This window comes from Felis catus, chromosome B1, assembly GCF_018350175.1.
Source record: "Felis catus isolate Fca126 chromosome B1, F.catus_Fca126_mat1.0, whole genome shotgun sequence".
In the NCBI taxonomy this organism is placed as follows: domain Eukaryota; kingdom Metazoa; phylum Chordata; class Mammalia; order Carnivora; family Felidae; genus Felis; species Felis catus.
In genome coordinates this window covers 84,170,535-84,189,603 of record NC_058371.1, presented here as the reverse complement: position 1 = coordinate 84,189,603, position 19,069 = coordinate 84,170,535, and the positions used below count along the sequence as shown (strand labels likewise).

At 34.2% G+C, this 19,069-nt stretch overlaps 1 protein-coding gene across 11 annotated transcripts in view; it reads right to left on the bottom strand.

Annotated features, from left to right (window-relative positions):
• Positions 1-19,069, bottom strand: part of INPP4B (inositol polyphosphate-4-phosphatase type II B) — a 764,537-nt gene that overhangs the window by 157,691 nt on the left and 587,777 nt on the right. For all 11 annotated transcript variants that reach the window (XM_045055824.1, XM_019828926.3, XM_045055818.1 and 8 more), the window contains 3 exons: positions 18,500-18,630; positions 18,011-18,115; positions 3,156-3,264 (listed from right to left, as the gene is read on the bottom strand). In XM_045055824.1, coding sequence (XP_044911759.1) covers positions 3,156-3,264; positions 18,011-18,115; positions 18,500-18,630 — 345 coding nt within the window. The remainder of the gene's footprint in view (positions 1-3,155; positions 3,265-18,010; positions 18,116-18,499; positions 18,631-19,069) is intronic.

Genomic DNA, 19,069 nt, shown 5'->3' with positions numbered 1-19,069 from the left:
CCAGATGCGGGGCTCACACTCACAAACTGTGAGATCATGACCTGAGCCAAAGTCAGACGCTTAACTGACTGAGCCACCCAGGCGCTCCTCTTGTAGCCTTTAAAACGTACTTTTTTTGTGATCTGAATTACATGATATAAATACTATGAGCAAGGCTTTCTTATACTAAAACCCTTTTCATTGTGTGGTCAATGTATTCATCAAAAAATATATCACTGAGGAACAGACACATAAATTACATCTGTTCTCAGGTGACAGTACGTCATTCGCATAGCTGAGAAGAAAACAGATGAAGGTGAAGTAGGAAAATGGCTGTGGCGGTTCCCCTAAAAAACTAACTTAAAATATTTGGCTATCTTTTGGGGAGGTATCAAAAGAAAGAAGTGAAGGAAATTCCTTCACTTAATGTGCTTTTCTGCAGTGCCAAATGTAAATAAATGTGCAAGTTTAAGTTACTCATTTCATGTAGTCTCATATTTACTTTTCTATTATTGCTTTTGACTGACAAGTGCAATATTTGCTGTTGAAAGAGCCTGCGGGAAGATAATTTGAATAGTATGGTATCACTTTAGGCATAAAGTCTTTGTTTAGATCACCCCTTAACTTGATGGACAGGCTGATACCAAGCTCATCTGTGTATTGCTTCAGCAAGCCATATTTGTCCTACATCACTTCCCTACAGAGTACTTTTGAGATCTACACCAAATTGTGTTTTTTAATTAGAAACATCTCATTGTTTTTTTTTATTAATAAAGTCATCAGTAAAACAATGGGATATATAACACATATGAAAAACCTAAAGCAAATCAATGTTTGTAAGCTTTGGATGCATTTTTCTCTTTTATTTTAAATTTGATCCTAGAAGGCTATGTGCGTGTGTGTGTGTGTGTGTGCGTGCACGCGCGTGTGCGTGCATGTGATTATATGTATATAAACATCCCAGTGAAGTGAAAGATAGTGAAGAATTCAGATATTCATGCAGGTATTTAAAACTCAAAAAATACTATTCAAAATCTAACACACAACTCAACATTTGTCTTTAATAGCAGCGCGTAGTAATATTTTATAAAATTACATGGTTAGATTCCATGTATCATCACATGCCAATTCTGTACATGCTCAACTAGATTTTATGTGCCCTACGGACAGTTTTCAGCCTTTTAGCTGTGTTATAAACACAAAAATTTGATTGAGAAAAGCAAATAGATTAGGTGAATTCTCACCTAAGATTAGAGACTTCTAGTTCCAGGAAAGATGGAGTAAAAACAATCTATTTTACTTCTCTAATTACAAAAAAACTCTGTACAAAATCTATATGTCATTTATCAGAAGAATCTAAGAGGTGGAGAAATGAAGGCAGATTGACTAGGTGCCTCAAGACTTAAAGAATGACATGACAGTGAGTTCCATGGCTGTTTTGTTTGTTTTTTTTTTTCCTTGTCTCATACATCCCAGCAATGTAGTAAAATGCCAAATAAAAATAGCAACCAAGAAAAGCCAAAGGATTGGTAAAGGGTGGGCAAACAGAATAAAAAACTTTTAATCATATTTGTCTGTTCTAGGGGTGATATTATAAAAATGGCAGGTTGCTCCCCGACTCAAAGAATGGTGCAGCAGGAGGTCAGTGAGAAACACCCCTCCCTGATAGAGCCCATGGACAGAAACCTGTATTCTACTCCCATTCCCATTTCAGTAAAGAGATATAGCATCCTTGCCCTGTGAAGTCTGTGATAACTGACTTCCAGCCTCCATGAATTAAATAGGAGGTGCCCCTCCCCTCAGCTGCCCTGGTTGCAATTCTCATTTCTATTCCCTGCTGAAATAATAAAGCAACAGAATAGCTTTCTGAAGCAGAAGGTTTTTGGGGAGGGTGTGACTATTAAGGAATCACTGAGGGAGTTTCTTGGTAGTAATAGAACATCCCTTTATGATTATTTTGATGATAGTTACTCTAATTTACATCTGTGATGCAATTTCATAGAACACTATCTGTACCCTCTCAACCAACCACCCAACCAACCAAACAAGAAAATGAAACCTGGAGTAATCTGAATAAGGACTATAGCTAAGTTAATAGTATTGTACCAAAGTCAGTTTCTTGAAAGCAAGAAAAAACTATATAAATATGTATTATTAGTTTATATATTAATATAATAGTATGTCACCTATTCAATCATAATTTACCTGAATGTTTCCTTCCTGAACATCTGGACACTGAATAAAAATGTGTTATGTGGTAAATGTGATAAAACTTAAAAAAAAATTCTGGTTTTGCCACCCAGATTTTCTAATACTATTAATAAACCAACTATGACTAAGAATAACTATTTTCTCATAACTTTCAAACTTTGAGATCTTAATCCAAGAAGAGTAATGGCTTGAAAAGGAAAGTAAAGTTATCCCTCAGACCTGAATGATACTTTTTATGGTTTACATGAGTATAGGCATAGCTAGAGGGTATTATAGGATAACTCAGTACCTGGGGGTGAGTACATGGGGGATAAACTACTGATGCAATATTTTAAAGTAAATGAAGACAAAAAATTGAGAAAGCATATTAAAATTATAAATAACAGTGATAATAGTTTTTGTGTCATGCTTTTCTCCTAAGGGATATGATTCCTCTTTTAATCTCATCACTTTACAGATACAGTTCTGTGTTGATGTCTCTTTTTCAAATGGCACAATTAAATGATAGATAGTTATGTGCCTGGACTTAGGTCAAAATGGAAATCAATAGTAGGGTCAAAGTCATAAATTACGTCTCATGCTCTCCATCAAGTATCTTTGGGTTCACAGTTAAAGTGGACTGTTTTCAGCTAAATCTCCATCTGAATACCATTCCATTCAATGTGCCATGGTTGATACTAGATACTAGAATGTATCTATTTTGGTAGCATGGTTTCCAGAAATTTTTTCTGCCAGCATAATGCTACTACTCTAGAAGCAATACACTCAGGCATTTCATTTATTCTAATTTAATTTCTGCTCAAGTATTTTTTTTTTTTTGACATTTCAACAACTTTAAGTTACTTAATGGGTTGCAGAATTGAAGAATTGTTCATTGTGATGGAACAAACTTCTTTATCCTAACATTATACGCAAACTTCTCCAAAGGGAAGATAATATCATTAATGCATTCTCTCATCACTTACTTTCTTCTTTCCATTTCAAATCTATGGAGTAGTTTCCGAAGACCACCATTCTTAAATCCCTGAAAATGGGCAGCTGGGGCTCCCACGGTGATGACATCGTAGAGAGCATCTGGAACAGGAATGGACAAGGAGATGAACATTTTGCAAATATTTGTCTCCAGCAAGCTGTTGGCATGGAAGTATACACACTGTTGGAAGTTTGAGAAATTATTCTGTTTAATTTTGCAGGAATAACTATGAACTCACATCTCAAGGGGGCAAGAGGAGCTAATCAATCTTTCTAAAAGCCACCTGTGCACCTAACCAAGTTATAATATTTCTTTGATTTATGACTACATCTTAATTATATGCTACTATCTGGAACAGTATGTTCTCTCATTCTTCTATATACTTACTGAGATAACATGTTAATTGGTCTTTTGTGTATTTTACTTTATTGAGTTTTGCATCATTTAATTTGCAATCATATTGAAATTCAACAATAATGAACAATCTTTACAGAGAAAATTTACAGAGGAAAAAACCCAAATTATTAATTCATCTTGGCTCAAGGGCAGAACATTACTAGTGCATTAAAAAAAAAAAACTATACAGAGTAGTTTCCTGCCTGTGTAAAACCTTAGCTTGGAATGCATGCTTTTGCAATTTTCTTAGGTGACATAGAAAGAATACACAAAATATCTCTAGATCTATTTTCCACAAAGATATTTTGTTTTTTTAATAAAAAAAATCCATACATTTAAATTGCAACTCCATCTTTTGATCTTGAAACATCAAGTTTGATGCTTATTAAGTTTAGGGCTTCAAAACATGGCATCAATTTTCCATTCTAATGAAAAGTATCCCCGTAAGAAGGAAAACAGAGTGAGCATCTCTGGTTAAACTACATTTTATTTGAGAAACCTAATTTCATAGTAGATCCTTTTCAAATTGATTTTGGTATTGACACATTGGTTGTTTTTCAGTTCTCATTTACAGGGAAAACATAAATTATTTTATTAGCTTCACGTAAACACCGTAACTTCTTCATACTGGTTCAATCCAAATGCACTTGAAATATTTTTCTTAATAAAAAAACGTCTTCAAGTGAAAGACTTCAGCAGCACTCAGAGAAGTCAAGGTCACACAACAGAACAAAACAAAACAGAACACAAACAAACAAAACCCCCACAGAATACAACCCAAATCAACCCATCAATAAGGCACATACTGAACAATCACTCAATGTATTGCTGGAGTGGTAATCTCTTGCCCTTTTAAAAAGTCACTAATAAACTGAAAGTTAGCTTTTCTTAATATAGCAGAATATAAGACTTGTGTGAAATTTAAAGACTTCTTAGTCCAGGATATTTTAACATAGGGCTAAGAAAAGGGTTTCAGGGAGTCCATGAATATATGCAAGTTTTATAAGTGTCTGTTCTACTTTATGGAAAAGGGCCACAGCTTTCTCAAATAGCCATGACATTACCCGAAAGTTACCAACACTAAATTCCAGTGCATCTTCATCTATCTCATGAGAAACCTGAGCATCTTGAGAAATTACCTGCTTCATCTAAAGTCCCAAAGACTTCAGGGTCTTTCACCTTCTAATCCAGGGATGGAGAGCCAGGGGTTTAAGTTAATGACCAGAACCTGAGTCCCTCACTCTGGATCCCAGCTCTGCCACTTATGAGCTGTGCAACATTAGGAAAATTATTTAACCTCTCTATGTCTCAGTTTCCTCAGCTAGAAAATGGAGTTGAAAATAATTAGAAGTGGTGAGCATTCACTATTATCTATGATTCTTTTTCTTGTTTTTAAGCTTATTTATTTATTTTGAGAGAGAGAGAGAGAGAGAGAGAGAGAGAGAGAGAGAATGAGGAAGAGACAAAATCCCAAGCAGGCTCTGTACTGCCAGTGCAGAGCCCCACATGGGGCTTGAACCCAGGAGCCATGAGATTATGACCTGAGCTGAAATCAAGAGTCAGACACTTAACTGACTGAGGCACCCAGGAGTCCCTATGATTATTTTCCTTATAAGAAGTTATCCTACCAAGGAAGCAAAGAAAGATGATATTTTAACTATTGCTTCTTTACCATGAAAATACACTTTTCAGTCTGAAAAGGAAAGTGAAATTGAGGCTCAGTCTTCGGTTCCTGTGTTAATTTAAACTAAATGCAAAAAGAAAAATCATCATGATGATGCAAGGAGAAATACATTTCTGCTAAAAGCTGGGTGACCAACAATACCAACAATATAACTAAGTCACTTTAAACCCAAATCCCATTAAGCCCAAGCTAAATGCATTCCTAACTCAATTTTTTTTAGTTGTCTGTAGCCTCCCGCTGGATTCAAAAATCCACATCTCCAACATCATCTAGCAAGAGGGAAAGAATGAGGGAAGGGAAAATCTGCATAGAAAGAGAGACCAGTCCTAACTGATGGAGGTTAAAATAACTTATTTTTGTAAAATTTGCAAAAACACCTGACCAGAAACAAGTTGCTGAGGCCCACTGAAGAATCTTGTGATACCCATACACAGGAAGAGCCAGACCTGAACTTAAGTTGTACTAGCTTCATGGTAAATCTGTCTCTTCAATTCACCTATAGTTTCCGCATTTTTCCAAAGCTACTTTCTAGGAGCAGAAACTTTCTTTTTGTTCCTCCACTTTGCTCTGGGAAATTCTAGATATCTGTGAAGGAACCATGAAACTTGGAAGTGGCAGGTAAAGAAAGAGAAGCAAGTTGCTCAAATATTCTCCATGCCTCATAATAAAGAGCTGATTATTTTTAAATCTAATGAAGACATGTGTGTTTCTTGAATCCAATGATATAAAGAGCTTCTTTAGTTATAAACAAGTTCTTTGATATCCAAAGTTCTGACTGACTTTTACTTGTTTCTATTCTATTTTCTATTTATAAGCTCATTCGTTTCAGAGTTTTAACACTATTTTTTTTTTAATCAAAACCTACAAAATCTCTATTTCTGGCTAGTTCTGACCTTTTCCACATTAAATAATCAAATTCCTAAGTGCCTTATGAACATTTCTGAATTTAAATCAGTTATTAAGCTTCACTTGCTCTAACTCTTCCAACCTGGTCTTCCTCCCCAGTTGTCTATGATCATTACAGACACCACATTTTTTTTAAGTCTTCCAGAGTAAAACTTTCAAGATATCAAGATCATTTTCAATTTCTCCCTTTCCCTCAACATTTTACCTGATCAGTTATTTTAACGTTTATTTGTTTTTGAGAGAGAGAGAGAGAGAGAGAGAGAGAGAACACAAGCAGGGAGCACAAGAGAGAGAGGGAGACACAGAATCTAAAGCAGGCTCCAAGATCTGAGCTATCAGCACAGAGCCGGATACAGGGCTTGAATTTGCCAACTGTGAGATCATGACCTAAGCCAAAGTTGGATAGTTAACTGACTGAGCCACCCAGGTGCCCCTTACCTAATGAGTTCTCATAACTCTTCTACCGAATTTTATTTTCTCTTATCAGTGTTAATTATCTTTATCTTAATTCTGATCTTTGTTATTTCTTGTCGGGATTACTACTGCCTCTTCAGTTTTAGCCTCCCTCTATCCACAGTGCACTAGATCACTTTCCTATATGCGTGGCCATTCAGTCACTTGGCCCAAAAGCACAGGCTCTGATAGTTATACCCCTCCTCATATATTTCAAATATTAACAGAAGAACATTCAAATGCCTCAATATCATCCATGTTGTAGGTTTTCAATAAATGCCAATAAATAAACAAATATTTGTTTAATAATTCAGTTTGTCTTATTTTTTTTTTTTTTGCAGATCATACAAGGTATTACTATTCTTTAGAATTTTTTTGAATGCTTATTTTTGAGAAAGTGTGAACGTGGGAGGAGCAGAGTGAGAAAGAGACAGAGAATCCAAAGCAGGCTCTGCACTGTCAGTGCAAAGGCCAATGTGGGGCTTAAACTCACAAACCATGAGATCATGACCTGAGCTGAAGTTGGATGTTCTACCGACTGAGCCACCCAGGCTCCCCAAGGTATTATTTTCATAATTGAAGAAATAAAAAAGTTTATAAACACTATCAGGAAAAACATTGGAATCTGAAATAAGTATATCTTCATGGGATGAGGATGAAAATATATCCATCCATAGACTATATTCTATAAAAGAATAAGAGAACTTATGATTATTCACATGCAAAAGAATGAAATTAGATCCTTATAGTATGCACAAAAATCAACTCAAATTAAAAACTTAGACATAAGACTTAAAACTATACAACTCCTAGAAAGAAACATAGAGGAAAAAGTGTTATGATATTGATATTTACAAATATTTCATAGATATGACACTAAAAGCATAAGCAACAAAAACAAGCAAAACTACATCAAACTAAAAAAGCTTCTGCATAGGTGAGGAGATGACAGACTGAAAAGGAGAAAATATCTGCAAACCATATATCTGATGAGAAGTTAATCTCCAAAACATATAATGAACTCCTATAACTCAGTAGTAAAAAAAATAATAACCTTATTTTAAAATGGGCTAATGCCTTGACTAGACATTTTGCCAAAGAAAATTACAAATGGCCAACAGGTATATGAAAAAATGTTAAATGTTATTAATCATCAGGGAAAATGCAAATCAAGAAGAAGAAGAAGAAGAAGAAGAAGAAGAAGAAGAAGAAGAAAGAAAGACAAGACAGTGAGTGTTTGCCATGATGTGAACAAATTTGAATCCTTGCACAATGTTACAGGATTCAAAATATGGTGCAGATGCTATGGGAAATAGTATAGACATTCCTTATAAAGTTAAAAATAGAATAACGGTTCAGCAATCCCAGTTTTGGGTATTTACACAAAAGACATGAAATCAGGATCTCAAAGAGATATTAGCACCTCTAGGTTCGTTTAAGCACTATTCATAATAGGCAAGATATGGAAGGAACCGAAATATCCATCAGTGGGTGAATGGATACTGAAAATGGATAAAGAAAAGTGGGTGAATTCCATGTACAATGGGATACTATTCAGCTTTAAAAAAGAAAGAACTTCTGCAATATGTGACATGGACAAACCTTGAGGTTATTATGTTAAGTGAAATAAGCCACAAAAGGACAAATAATGCATGATTCTACTTGTATGAAGTATCTAAAATTAAGTGAGAATCAAATTAATAGAAACCAGAAGTAGAATACTGGTTGCCAGTGGCTGGGAGAAGAGGGAAAAGGAAAGTTACTAATCAAATGGTATAAAGTTTCAGTCAAGGAAGCCAAATATAGACCAAACAATAAGTTATTAGGTATTGTACACTTAACATTTTGTTAAGAGGTTAGGTCTTATGTTAGATATTCTTGCTAGAGTGAAAGAAAAAAAGTTTATGACTAAGTTGCTGTCAATGTTTCTATAAAATTTGAATTAAATTTTAATATTCTGTCTAAAACAGGAAGAAATTTAAAAATACTTTAAAAATGTCTCACCACACACACACAGTCTCCCCATAAAAAAACACAAACAAACAAAAACAAACAAACAAAAAACTTCTGTTAGGAGATGAATATGTTAATTAGCTTGACTGTAGTAACCATTTACTATGTATATGTATAACAAAATATCATATTATATACCTGAAATATATATATATATATATTAAAATACAAAAACATATTTATTGTTGTTTAAATACTTTTGAAAATTTTTATGTTTGAGATAATTTTGGATTTCCAGAGTTGTTGCAAAATTAGAGTTTTGTATACCCTTCACGCATGTTCCCTATGTTAAAATCTTACAGAGTCATAGATTAATTATCAAAACTAAAAAATTAATCTTGTACTATTACATCAAAATAAGTAGATAGTATGTTAGGATTGGTTTCTCCACTAACACCCTTTCCTCTTTCAGGAACTAGTCCAATATTCCACATTTTATTTAGCTGTTGTCATCTCCTCCAATCTATGATAGTTCCTCAGTCTTTCATTTTTGACTGTAGCACTTTTGAAGAATACTGGTTAGTTACTTTGTAAAGTGTCTCTCTGTTTGGATTTGTCTTATGTTTTCTCATAATTAGATTGAAGATTTGCACTATTGAGTAGGATACTATGGAGACAATATGCCCTTCTCAGTGCATTATAACAGGGAGTATGTTAAGTTGTTATGTATTACGTGCTGTTAACCTTGTGATGACAAGTTGATTCTTCACTGTAAAGTTACTAAATATTTAAAAAGAAATATTTTAAGACAATGCAGTATCTTGTTTCTGTTTAACTTGCTCCCACTCATTTTAGCATCTATTGATAAATCTTGTCTAAGGCAATTATTACTGCTGTGTTTGAATGCTCATTTTCCATTTCCCTCATTCCTTCCACATTCATTAATTGGAATTCTTCTGGAAAGAATAGTTGACCCTTCTCCTTTATTCTTTTATATATTCAGTTTTTTATTAACATCAATATGGGCTCATGGGTACTTTGTTCCTTGGTTTATGAACTAACACTATCTTTATGTTCAAGTTGTTCCAGCTTTGTCCATTGGGAGCTCCTTCAGTTAGCTCTTGTGCTATTTATATATGTTCCTTTCACACACACCATTTGTTGTCATCGTTGTTGTTCATTTTTTGAGCACTTCCTTACTTTCGAGAGCCACAGGATACTCTAGACTCTAATCTTATATTTTCCCTGCCTCAGCTCTAGAATCAACCAGCTTTCCAAGAATCCTAGTCCCTTTTACTAGACAATGGTGTTTAGAAATCAAATACTGGGGGTAGTTATGCTCATTACTATTGCTTCCAATCCTTTCAGGGGCTAGAGGTAGGAAATATATGTATGTATACTAACTTGTTTACATACACACATCTATATCTATCTATACTAACAACAACAAACCCATGAGTCCATATTATTACTCTGATTCAGTTCAGAATCACAAGATTCCTTCTGGCCTTCCTTCCTTCTTTATTTCTAACTTCTTTTGCTCACTATCTTCATACCTACATATTGATTAACCCTAGTATATAAATAAAATAGTTTTAGAATTGTTCATTCATACTTCTGCTAGGAGTGAATTTACTAAGGGAAGTACAATGCTTGTAATTTGTTTTTAATATAGCCTTATAATATCCAGTGTTTCCTTAGATCAGATCCTTTATTTCCCATTCTTTTCATTAACTTATCATTTTTTATAATTTTATTTACCATTTGTTATCATTTTAAACAAGATATTAAAAATAAATTAACAAGAAAGCATATTGGGAATATGAAATTCTCGGGAAAGTTTACATAATAATTAGTATCACAACAATTAGGATTTGAAAAAAAATAAGAACAGAAAGGGAGCCAATTTCCTAACATAGGTATATGTTCTCCAGGGTGAAGGTACCAGGAGGTAAAACACAGGAGACTCCCCAAATATTCTTTATTCTTGAACTTCATAGAAAATATTTCAAATAGTCAAGTAAAAAGTAGTGTTGCTATGTTTCAGCACAGCTAGCAGAACTGAACACTATCTATATTTTAGAAGACATCTCTCCCATTTCCCCACCTTGCAAGCCAACCTTAATAATCCATTAATATCAAGAGGCTTTCTCCACAGGGACAATAAGTAGGGTTTATGTCTGGATACGGAAAGAGCAAGTAGGTCTCTCTTGCTCTCTCACTTTCTTGCCTTTTGATTCTACCTACCTGATTAAAACCATTCCTCAAAAAGCTGGGATCTTTATGTGCCTATTTTGTAGAGGGTCAAAGAATTTAGGTTTACCTAACCTTTGTATATTTGAGGTCTTCAAAAAGTTGAAGTGTTAAAATTTAAACATTGATAACTCTGATACTGTGATTTATAACATAAAAAAGACAGCCACAGGCTCATAATAGTCAGTCAAGAGACCCACATCAGCAAACCGAGCCTTAATACCTAATCTAACTGCAGTTTCAGCCCCCCAGGAATGTAATCTTTAACTAGTCAACATAGAATTTCTTGGTCAGCACTAGGAGATTTACTAACAGATCCCTTCCATTTCCCTTAGGATGATCTTGCCTAAAACAATGGATTCCTTTGCCAATCATTTTCTTTTTCCCCATTTCCTCAATACCTTTAAAAAAATCTTTCCTTTCTTTAGCTCTACAGAGCTGCTTTCTATTTACTAGGTGGGATGCTGTCTGATTCATGAATCATTCAATAAAGTCAATTTGATCTTTTAAATCACTCGGTTGAATTTTTGTTCCTTAACAATAACAGGAAATAAATATTTGGTCTTTGTTCCCTCTTCTGGTACAGCGGTCCTAAAAACCCTTGGAATTTCCTCAGCGTTGAGAGCTTTTCTCATGTTTAATGAAGTGACTATCGGACCTCACCTAAGGATAGGGACTGGATGCCAGTGAACCAAACAAAGTGATTAGAGGTTGGAATTTTCTATCCCTCCTCTCACACCCTGCCTCCTGGGAGAAGAAAAGAGCTGGAGATTGACTTCAATCCTCAATGGCCAATTATTTAATCAATTATGCCTATGTAGTGAAGTCTCAAACGAACTAACAAAAACACAACCCAAAGGACTAGGTTTGGAGAGGTACCGTGTTGGTGAACATGTGGAGATGCTGGGAGAGAGGTGTTCAGAGAGCATGGAAGTTCTGGATACTTTCCCTATGCTTTGCCCTGTGCATCTCTTCCATCTGGCTATTATATCCTTTTATAATAAACCAGTGATCTAGTAAATAAAATGTTTTTCTGAGTTCTGTGAATAGCTCTATCAAATTAATTGAATGCAAGGAGAAGGGAACCTTTGATTTCAAGCCAGATAGTCAAAAGTACGGGTAACAAGCTGGACTTTCGATTGGCATCTGAAGTGAAGGGCAGTCATTGACCTGGGAATCTGATGCTATCTCCAGGTAAATAATGTTAGAATTGAGTTGAAATTTAGGACATTCAGTTGGCATCTGGGGAGAGTTGGAAAATAGATGATGTGAGGAAAGCCCCATCCACGGATTGTGGAATGGTTCCACAATCATGAATGACCAAGGAGTGGCTCTGAAAGAAACAGAAAGTAGCTGCTGAATGTTATTCTCAGAATTTACATGAACTTAAGCAAAAGAATACAGCTGTGCTCTTCAGCTATGGATATGTTAGGTTTGTCACATAATCTAAAATAAGAAGATGCTACATACAGCTATATAATCCTTAACTTTGAAATCACCTCTGTCATACTTTACACTAATCACTATAATTTTTAAATACCACACTCTTACTGAAATCACAAAATCTCAACTCTTGGGAGTCTTAGTATTTTGCAAATATTGTTTGACAATTATCATGTACCGATATCACAGTATTGGAACTGCTAGATTTATCTCTTTGGTCCTTTCACCCTTGAATGCCACTTGCAATTATGACAAAAGTGGTAGACAGATTTTGGTACACTATGGAATTCATTTCCTGGTATCTTAGTGTAGTTGATGAAGAACGGTATACACTTAAAGTACTATGTTCAGTCTTGGCTGTAACAGTTGTACTTTTTAAAATTCAGTTAGAATTAACTGAAATGTATTGTATTCCTCTAAGAATGAGCAGATACACAAGTAAACAAATAGTCAATAAAAATAAAACTCTTAAATAACAATCTTATCATTCATATTTGTCTCTTTGGAAAAATTTCCTCATTTTATCCTGCTGTTTAAATTATCTATCTTTATGATATGAATAGTCCTTAACTGTATGTAATAAAAGCGTTCATATTTTTGATACTTAGAGGCAACTATAAAAATCTAGGTGGACATTTATTTTATGAAAATTTGAGCAATAAAATCAGAGATCTTTTTTCTTTCTAAAAAAAATAGAATCTGTGTGTCTTCTTTTTTTGATAGTTCATATCTCAAAACTTGTCCTTGGCTTTGTGAAAATGGCATCATACACAGCATAACAGGGAAGTGGAATTCAAGTTGCAAATCTCATCAAGCTAAAGATACTAGGTTGGCTTGAAATTTAATAATAGGGCTGCCTCATCGCCTTTAAAAGCCATTTAATAATAGATATGAGATAATAAGTCTATTTTTTCCCAGAAAATCTCTTTAAAGTTCCTACAACTATAAAAATAGTTCTAATGAAAAGAAAAAAAAAAAAAACATAGACATGGTGATCTCGTTTCAAGGAGCAATTTAAGCACAATCTCTGACTTCAACATGGCCCACAAAATGACTTTGACATGAATCACAAGAGAACAAGGAATTTTAAGGGAAAACTATTTCAGAATAGTTGAAACAATTTGGCAACATCATGAAACATATCTAAAGTAATTATACTTCATTGATGATGTGATATACTCAAACTCGAGACACAGAAATCAGGGAGCTCTAAACAGCTCCTCATTTGTTCCTTCCCTCAATGTGGATGTTTGAAAACTAAGGAGCAGAGGTTAGCTGATTCATCCTAGTTACACAATAAATTCTGGCTTATGTTGCACCTGATTCCAACTATAGCTTTATGATTTACTATAGATTTTTTCTTTCTTTTCTTTCTTTTCTCTTTGTATCTTTCTTACCCTGTCTCCTTGTCTCTGTCTCTGTCTCTCTCTCTTTGCCATGTACTATAATATGCTATTATATATCTATAACATAAAATAAAACAACTTAAACACAGAATAATATCACAAGAATCCAGGGTGCCTGGGTGGCTCAGTCAGTTAAGCATCTGACTTTTGATTTTGGCTCAGGTCATGATCTCATGGTTCGTGAGTTTGAACCTAACATCCAGCTCTCTTCTGTCAGCGTGGAGCCTGCTTCAGATCCTCTGTCTCCCTCACTCTGCTCACTCTCTCTCTCTCTCTCCCTCAAAAATAAAATAAACCTTTAAAAAAGTGTTACAAGAATCCATATTTTATAATATTCATAACTGGTTTTCTATTAAAGTAATATTCACCGGGGCAGAAAACTTTGTTCTTAATTTTAAGGTTTTGTCTTTGTTACTGTCACTGCCATCTAAGATCTCTATTGGGATTGTATTTGCTGTATTAAGTAATGAATAAGGGTGAAAAGTTAACTTAATGGGCCTGGGGGCACCTGACGTTAAATGGAGGTTATTTCATTTGTCAGTATGAGACAGGACAACATTAGTTCTGCTCAGTTACTTGTTTCTAGAGCTAGACATTAGCCTTGTGTTTGGTGAATCTGCCTGCTATTGTTTGCAAAGCTGCCTATCCAAATATATCAGGCATATTAATCAAATGTGGATTGAGGTAATTTACTAATGGTGAGAATGAAAATAAATGTACTACATCCAAATAACTCACCAGTGAAAATACCAAGGCTTGGCCAATCTTACTTGCATCATTACCTTGCAAAATGTTGTCTGTAATGCAGCTAAACATTCAAACCAGTAACCATGGATCTTAAATAAATTTAGCTGAAATTATTTTAATATGCTGACTACATGTTATATAAGCAAGTAGAAAATCTGATTGACTGTCATCTTAAACTTTAACCATTTTATTTTGCAAATAAGAAAGCCAATGCTCAGAAAGCTTATTTAACTTAGTCAATATCAAAGAAGTGGATGGTAGGACCCCAAAAATTCAGTCAAGTTTTCAATTTCTATTATAACATATAGTTGGTGATATAGCCTATAAAGCACTTACTTTACCTAAATTCCAATCTCAAATAATCAATTTTCAACTTATAAAAACATATTTTAAAAAACATATAAGCTTAATATTCAATATTACATATATTATAGGTATACCATATATATGATGTATATAAAATTATTTATATATGTATAATACAATACAATACAATACAATACAATATCTATAAAATTTACATGAGGTGCCTTGGAGAAAAAGTCAGTATGCGGTAGAACTCAGTACCTTTGCATTAATTCTTGGCTACGAGGATATCTAGCCTTTTCCCACATTGTCTCCTTTAGGTCTTCAAAAAGAAGAACCAGTCTTTCTGAAAACTGCTCTAGAGCAAAAGTCTCCTAGTTCATGAGTCGTACGCTAGTTCTATAACATCAAAATCTTGCTTTTCTCTATACTACTTGATATTTATCATCACAAATAAGAAATTCCTCTATATATCCTGTTATTATGGGTTGATTTATGCTTCCCAGAAAGATACCCTAGAATATGACCTTATTTAGAAATATGGTCTTTACAGATGTAATCAAGTTCAAATCAGGTCATTAGGACAGATCATAATTCAGTGTGAGTGGTGTCCTTAAGGGGGAGGTTCGGAGATAGAGACAGACACAGTGGAGATGATGTTAAAATGCGCAGGAAACACTGTATGACGCATTGATAAACCAAAGAAAATCAAAGACTGCCAGCAAGCTATCAGAAGCCAGGAGGAGGTAAGGAAGAATACCCCTATAGGTTTCAGAGGGAGCTAGCTTAGCCAAAACTTTGATTTCAGACTTCTGGCCTCCAGACTGCAAGACAATATTTTTTTGTTTATTTAAGCCATTCAGTTTGTGGCTCTGTTACAGCAGATCTAGGAAACTGATACATATCACAAACCAAAATAATTAGGAGAAATTATGTTTGCTTTTAGAAATTTACTTCAGTTGCAAGTTTCTTCCTCTCAAATTACAGAAACCCAAACTGAACACATTGTTTTCCTTCTAGCTCACTCTGGTCCATTTTTCAGATAGCATCTTGGAAAGAACAGCACAAATGGTTCTGTTTTTGTTTTGTTTTCAAGAAGTAAGTATAATAAAAGGTCACCTAGATAATATTTTTTCTTTGGTGGAAGTATGTTAGGATCATTGCCAAATATTTGAATGCATATTTAAATATACATCTGTATCAATTGGGCCCCAACAAGCCACTTGGTTTGATGATACAGCTATCTATCCACAGATGTACTGAAGTTGTCCTTCTCTCATTTCTTCCTTCTATCAGTCATTAAGTGCTTACATATGTAATTTTTCCAAAATGCCTAACTCATCTTTTCTCTAAATCTGGCTACTTCTTAGTTCAAGATTTCATTGTCCCTTAATAGGTTCTTCACTGATCACTTTTCTCCTTTTAACAGACCTGATAGAACTGAAAGATCTATTTTGTTCCAGTGATGGCAAATGCTACCTGTTTCATAATGGCTATTATTGTTCATTCTAGGTGTTTTACATACTCCAATTCACTTAAATAGGAAAAGTACACTTGCTTAGAAAGTAAATAACGGACTTAAGGTCATACATCAAAAATGGGAGAGCTGAGGGGCGCCTGGGTGGCGCAGTCGGTTAAGCGTCCGACTTCAGCCAGGTCACGATCTCGCGGTCCGTGAGTTCGTGCCCCGCGTCGGGCTCTGGGCTGATGGCTCAGAGCCTGGAGCATGTTTCCGATTCTGTGTCTCCCTCTCTCTCTGCCCCTCCCCCATTCATGCTCTGTCTCTCTCTGTCCCCAAAATAAATAAATGTTGAAAAAAAATTAAAAAAAAATGGGAGAGCTGAAATTCTGTTTCATTTCAAATTACATAAACTTTACTATATCATTAGAGTGATTTAATATTGGTCATTAGAAAAAAAAAGACATTGGTTTTCAGATAGATTTTAAGTATTTTAGTTTCTTTATTATTTATTTATACTTTGGTTTTGATGATTTTTAAAACCACCGGATGTTATGTTCAAACTACTGGTAGATATGCAGCAATCAAGGAAGAGTTTCTAAATGCTTTGGGCCAATCCATTTCATTTGTATTTCAGTTCTTTCAGTGACATAACTTCTGGTGAAAAGGGGCCAAGTTGAAATTTTAGATAGTAGATAAAGGTTACTAGAGGTATTCACATTACACATCATAATGATTATAACTACACTTAAACTTGCACATTAGCTGGTTGCATATATATAATCAATATGTACAAACACAGAAAAACTGGTTAATTTTTATGCTTGTAAAACTTCAGATGATTCTAAAGCAGAATAGAGATTTTGACTTTTCAAAACCTAGAACCTCTATATTGTGACAATGGCTACAAAATAGGGTGTTAGCCTGCATCTTTAGATGTATCTGTGTGTGTTTGCATGTTGATACACTTATCCTGAAGGACTGGATGATCTAAAGTAACTTTTGGCTCCAGGAACATGGGTACTGGTAGGATGACTATAGCACTTACCATTAAACAGGGAGACTTTTGAGAGGGAAGAGAGGTGAAGAGCTTCTTTAACAATGATGCTGGACAACAAGCATAATATCAGACTTTGATGTATGTGAATGCAGGCATATAGTCACTCTACTTATGCACAAAAATTGATATTGCAATAAGTTAAAGGAAATGGGAGATGAGAAGAATATTTTAAAATATTTTTTTACTAAGAAATAGCAAGGAATCATGTAGAATGGCAATGAATGCAATACAGTGTTCGCTGTAAACCTCATTCAAGTATGTTTATAAAAATCTATACACTTTTCCTTGAAAAATGTTTCTCACAACTGAGTATAGTAAAATACTCTACCACCTTCTTTCTGATAAATTCCCTGCTCATAGAGAAGCGGGTGATTCTGTTGATAGTCACCACTAAATCAGAAAAACAGCTCATGAGTCTATCTTTGGGCTTTGATTTTTCAAGATAGGAACAAAATGAACAAGTCTTGTTTTTCCTTTTTCTTATTAAAACAGTAACACAGTTATTAGCCATCACTGGTACTACTTAGGAAGCTAACACTTACTTCGTATATTCACCTGTTACTCAATTCAGGTGCCACATTTTTAAAGTATTGTTTAGAAACACAGCAACAAAAATGCTATACCCCCTTTTGTAGCAATCAGGGTCATTATCAAGTTAAATTGCTTCCTCTTCATCTTTATATAATTCTGAAATTTTAAATTCTGCCAATAGTCAAGCTTTTTAAAAAAAGCACACACTAACATAATTTTCTCATTTAAAAAAAAGAATATTATATATTACCTTTCAAGTGAGGGCTGTGGACGTGCATTCTTTGCAAATGTAGATTTACTGGAACAAATTCTAATGTTTTCTCTCCTTTGCTGCTGCTTGATTTGAAAGAGGACCCTAAGTGGAAAAAAACTGAACATTATTATTAAGTAAATAATAAATGTGTGTGTATGCACGTATGTTGAAAAGTATGCTTGATATAGAAAAATGTTACAAGGATTTCAGAAAGGAAAACATATTTGTATAAGCTGCTTTTCTTTATGGAAATTCAATTTAAAAATTCTCAGTTATTCTTATAATAATACCATGAGATAAAATAGTGCAATTTGTTTCTTCCTGGTCTATCATGCCGAGACGGTAGAGTTAGAAATAAAAGTTTTTTTTTTTTTTTTTTAATTTTGGCTCTTCCATATCCATAATAACAATGTTTATTATTGTTTTCACCTAACATATATGAAATGGAATTTAGCTTGAATACGTAAAAAGTTTTTGCTTTCGTACCTGTTTCCTTGCTAAGTTCTGTCAGAATATCTTGGTACATATTCACCATTTGATCACAGTGAGTAAGGACATTTTTCCGTAGATTGTCCCAGTGCGGAGAAAGCTCACCAAGTTCCTTTAGCTCCTGGTTTCTGTTAAGAATGGAAAAGAGGGGAAAATAATAATTTTGATCTTATGTCCACAGACAAGGAACACTATAAAGGTTGCCAAATTAAAAAGAAACTGATTTACCATCCATTTCAGGAAAGTTTTATGCACTTATTAGAAAAAAAAATATTTTCTTACATCAGCCCTAACAATATCTTTCCAGATAGGTCTCCTGAGGCAAGAGAAACAAAAGCAAAAATAAACTACTGGAACTACATCAAAAACAAAACAAAACAAAACAAAACAAAACAAAACAAAACAAAACAAAAAAACTTCTACATAGCCAAGGAAAAAACCCAACAAAACTAAAAAGCAATCTATTGAATAGGAAAAGATATTTGCAAATGACATATCCAATAAAGGGTTAGTATCCTAAATATATAAAGAGTTTATACAGCTCAACACCAAAAAAAACCAAATAAT